Source organism: Alnus glutinosa, chromosome 3 (genome assembly GCF_958979055.1).
Source record: "Alnus glutinosa chromosome 3, dhAlnGlut1.1, whole genome shotgun sequence".
In the NCBI taxonomy this organism is placed as follows: domain Eukaryota; kingdom Viridiplantae; phylum Streptophyta; class Magnoliopsida; order Fagales; family Betulaceae; genus Alnus; species Alnus glutinosa.
This window is the reverse complement of record NC_084888.1, coordinates 21,233,810-21,239,016: the sequence shown is the minus strand read 5'-3', so window position 1 is coordinate 21,239,016 and position 5,207 is coordinate 21,233,810. Positions and strand designations below refer to the sequence as shown.

At 42.3% G+C, this 5,207-nt stretch overlaps 1 protein-coding gene across 1 annotated transcript; it reads right to left on the bottom strand.

Annotated features, from left to right (window-relative positions):
- Window positions 1-1,248: 1,248 nt before the first annotated feature.
- LOC133863255 (uncharacterized) lies at window positions 1,249-3,479 on the bottom strand. Its single transcript, XM_062299213.1, has 2 exons — window positions 2,127-3,479; window positions 1,249-2,031 (listed from the first exon to the last, which is right to left on the bottom strand). Exons 1-2 carry the CDS (start codon window positions 3,477-3,479, stop codon window positions 1,249-1,251), a joined length of 2,136 nt encoding a protein of 711 aa, XP_062155197.1.
- Window positions 3,480-5,207: the final 1,728 nt, after the last annotated feature.

Below are 5,207 nucleotides of genomic sequence, written 5' to 3'. Positions count from 1 at the left end.
ATCTGTACAAACATATCAAAAGCATGCATTCACTACACCATAGGTTTTTTAAAGACACTGAAATCTGTACAAACATATCAAAAGCATGCATTCACTACACTATAGGTTTTTTAAAGACACTGAAATCTGTCCAAAAGAAATCAGCATGCAATTCAAACTACTTACATAAACTACATGTCCAACCCTTTCCTATATACAAAATGCCATTATATTCCAGAAAACAAAAACTTCAATGCTTCCATTCTGGTCTTTTCCTTTTCGGCTTTGACTCCATAATCTGTAATCCTTTTTCAATGGTATGGGCGATCCTTTTTCCTTTCGCCGGTGTTGAGGATGTTGTCGCCGCACCGTGTTCTGCAACTTGTGGGGTTCTTGGGGTCAACCCAAATACTCTCCCTCCTCCATCAGTACCAGTCCTAGCTGTGAGGTCAATCAAAACAGGTGGACCCTTTTGAATTGGAACACTCTTCACCATGGCCCTGATTCGATTAGACACTCTTCTAACTGGTATGCATGGTTTGGGTGCTGGCGGTTGCCTGTTCCAGCTGGGCACTTTAAGTCCAACATGATTTTGCTGCCATAAATTTCAAATATGAGATATTGACAAATAAACAGTATGATGCATTTTAAAGACTAAACTAAAGTAAGTACCAAATTTTTCTCAGCTGTTGCAATAGGTGGGGCAGTGGCAGTGGGTTGCTGTGTAGCACCAGTAATTGTCCTTTTAAGGGCTGGTTGTGCACCCCCCCTTCGACTGTTGGGGGCTGGTTGTGCACCCCCCCTTCGACTGTTGGGGGATGGTTGTGCACCCCCCCTTCGACTGTTGGGGGCTGGTTGTGCACCCCCCCTTCGACTGTTGGGGGATGGTTGTGCACCCCCCCTTCGACTGTTGGAGGCTGGTTGTGCACCTCCCCTTGTACTACTGCTACATCCAACGCTTTGGGTCTGAAGGCCAACATTAATAACACATCAAATAATACATTAATAGCACATCAACTATTATACAACTATATTGGTTAGTGAGACTTACACTTGTTGAGGGTGGAGTGGGCAAACTAGCTGGTGGTGGAGTAGGCAAATCAACTTCTGTCGAGGGCTGGTCCTTCTTCATTGGACAGGTCCTGTTGTTGTGTCCAACCAGCTTGCAAATCCCACATCTACCCTTCAATCCAAACTTTCTCATTCTATAAGGATTCTGAGGAACTCTCGACTCATCAGGACCTCTTACCCTGGCCTTTCGAGGTCTGCCTAGCATTTTCTTGATCTAGGCGGATCCAATACATCATGCCCAGTCTTTACCCACTGTTCCTCACTAGGCATTGGATATATGATGGGAGCATAAGCCTTCTTGTACATCTCAATGCTATAACATGAATCTACATAATCCTCCAGTTTATGCCCATGAAATGTTATGGCAGAATGTGCATGTGCACATGGGATCCCAGTCACCTCCCACTGTCTGCAACCACATGTCCTCCTCCTCCTCAAATCCACAGCATATTGCCTTCTTCCCTGCTCTACTTCAAATATGCCATCACTAGCAAAACGGGATAGGCAGTCCGATGCAGCCTCACCAATGGCCTCAAGCTTCTCAACAATTCTAGGGCACAACTTGCCCTTCAATTTGTTGATGCCATCTCTTTTAAGTTGGTACCTTCTCATGAGCTGCTTCCTAATCATCTCAAGCATCGTCAGAATTGGCTTCTCATGTGCCTTCAGGATGTATGAGTTGAAACACTCGCATATATTGTTGACAAGGAGGTCACATTTAGGATAGTCACTGAACCATGCTCTCGACCATCCGCTGGGGTCAATCTTGTCTAGGTAGTCAAAGGCATCAGGACTGACTTTCTTCATCTCTTCCATCTGAAATCTGAACTCGACCTCAGTATATGCTGATGCTGCCTTCCACAACAATTCCTTCAAGGCCACCCCCCGAAATCCTTTATCTCGAAAGTTGGCATATAAATGCCTTACACAGATTCGGTGATCTGCCATTGGCATAACAACATCAAAACTTGGCACAAGACCCTACATTAGTCCAATGTGCAAAATGGGTAAGTTTATATGTAGAAAAAAAAATAGCTAAAAGTAATATGTAAAATTATGCAAGTAATATAACTAACCTTTTGCCGATCAGAAATGAATGTAGGAGCAGTGTGCCTCTCATGATGACCAAGATCTGAAACAAGGCACTCCAGGAACCAGGTCCAACTGTCTTTTGTCTCAGATTCTACAACGGCGATTGCAATTGGGTACATGTTGTTGTTGGCATCTCGACCAATCGCAGCCAGTAGCATTCCCTTGTAAGGTCCTTTTAGAAAGCACCCGTCTAGACCTATGACAGGCCTACAACCTTCCAAGAACCCATTCTTCATGGCTGCAAGGGACAAGTAGAGTCTCTGAAACTTAGCAGGCAAATTAGGGTTTGGTCTTTCAACCTTCATCACTACACAGCTACCCTGGTTAGTACGCCTTAAAGTCTCACAATAATCCCACAGCCTGCCATACTGTTCACCCAGACAACCGTATATCTTCTTTTCTGCCTTCTTCCTACCCCTATACATTTGACTCCTGCTGACTTCAACATTCCATTTCCTCTTGACTTCATCTTGTATCACTCGCAGTGGCATGTCTGGTTGAACCTTAAACTTATCATAAAGTTTATCTGCTATCCACCTCGAATTGACAATTGAGATCTTGTATACTCGAGTACAAGAATGTGTAGGTCTTAAGGACCTTATTTCAAATGAGGCCTCAGTCGCCATCTGTCTACCATACACTCTATAACCACAACCTGGATCTCTACACACAGCTACACACTTGGCTCTTTCATTTTTCTCAAACCTTATGTCCTTTCCCCTTCTCACATTGTATTGCTTAACAGCTTCTCTAAATAGTTGAATGTTAGCGAACTTCATTCTAAGCTTCAGGTTTGGATTGACAATGTCAACTTCATGGAACTCCACATCAGGGTGAGATGAAGTCCCACATGAAGTCCCACCATCCTCTTCATAACTGACAGGTACTGGTGACAATAGGATGTCACTTCTACCAAGTTCAGAGTCATTCTCATCCACCTCAACATCTTCAAACGATGACATTTTTATACTAGATGGCCTACTCTGGCCATCATCATCACCCAAAGTACCCCCACTCTCACCCCCACTCTCACCCCCACCCTCAACCTCAGTACCATCACCACCATCTCCATCCCCATCCCCATCCTCCCCATCACCCTCCACGCCCTCATCAGTTTCTGGCATTTTTGAGGGGCCAGCACTATCCACCAGATAATCTTCAAAAACATCATCATCATCACTGATTTTATCATCCCACCATGGATCATTTAAATCAACCCTACCTCCATCATCTCCCTCTTCATTATTTTCCAAATCTTCCCCATCCCCACCTCTATCATTTTGGAAAGAAACAATATAAAGGACTACATTAGGAGTATCCACATGTTTGGCAACCATATAAGCTACATCATAATCCGAGGATACTAGTTGTAGACCATCCACTAGATCTTTGGTAGGGTCCCTAAAGTAAATCAAATCACCTGGACTATACCCATATTGTCCCACTATAGACTTTATCAGGACAAATTACACATCATCACTATCAACGTTATCCGGATGGACATCCACTTGACCCCCCACATAAATACATCCATATTTTCTGTCAAACCTACCCCAATAGTTTATCTCAAAGACTAGCTTCATTCTACACATGCAAACAAAAAAAATATATTATGCATGGGACAAGGGGACCACAATAATAAATCTCAAAGACTAGCTTCATTCTACACATGCAAACAAAAAAATATATTATGCATGGGACAAGGGGACCACAACAATAAATCTCAAAGACTAGCTTCATTCTACACATGCAAACAAAAAAATATATTATGCATGGGACAAGGGGACCACAATAATAAGGCACTGCAACTAATATGCAAAGCACAACTGCAATCGGGACCCCACTGCATATAAAGTAGTAACATGCAAAACAAATAGTGCTCCAAAAAAATAGTGCAACTAATATGCAAAAAAATATATTTGATAGGTACACATACATATTAACCAATGCAGAGACATATTAAATAAGGACCAATAATGCTCCAAAATCAATTACAAAAAAATAGTGCATTGGGACCCCACTGCATATATTATAAGAATGGACTTGACATCAACATAGAGCTTCCACTACATGCACGGTATCCGGTAAGTGATGAGGATATTATGAACTGTGAAAAAAAGAAACAGTTCCTACTTTCATAATTTAGACATCCATGTATCTGGCAATATTTTTAAGTTCCATGTATTGGGTCCCATGTGGTGTAAACAAAACAAACCACATGGGACCCAATGCATATAAACAAAACAAACCAATTAGGTTCTCGGCAGACAACAAACAAATCAAAAAATGATACAAATCGGGACCCCACTGCATATAAATTAGTAAAAAACAACAAAAAGGATACAAATCGGGACCCAATGCACTTTAACAAATCAAACCCAATGCACTTTAACAAACCAATTACGTTTTCGGCAGACAACAAACAAAGCAAAAGGATACAAATCGGGACCACAAATGATTAAAAAACACATATTGTAAGCGAAACCCCCAAATCCCGACAAACCCTAACATTTTTTTATACCCAAATTGCAGTCAATTTCTACATTAAAAATGAGACTAAACAAACAACATTAACAAAAACCCCAAAGCCGACCACCCTAAATTAACAAAAACCCCCAAATCCAAAACCCTAGATTAACAAAACCCCCCCAAATCGCCTACCAAAAAAAAAAACTTTCTCCATTAAAAAACCACTAACCTTTATTTAACAACGATTATGAACGAGTTGAGCGGTATGGATTTCGGTATGGATTTCGGCGACAGGTTGTGGGTGGGTCAGTTCGTGTAGAACCTTCGAAAGCCGTCCGTGCTAAGTGGAAGTGGGGACCTCACGCACGAAATGTCTAAATCCAAACGATAGGTGAGGCGGGGGTATTTTGGGTAGCATTTCAGTCTGAAACGGTCACGTGACCGACTTGCCATCCAAAATAACGGGCGACTGGACGGAAGGTCCATTTCGTTACACGCTGGCAAGTTCGGGGGGGTCATGTACCGATTTTTGTACATTGGGGGGTAAATCGCCACACCGTGGATAAATCAGGGGGGTGAAGTGTAGTTATCCCTAT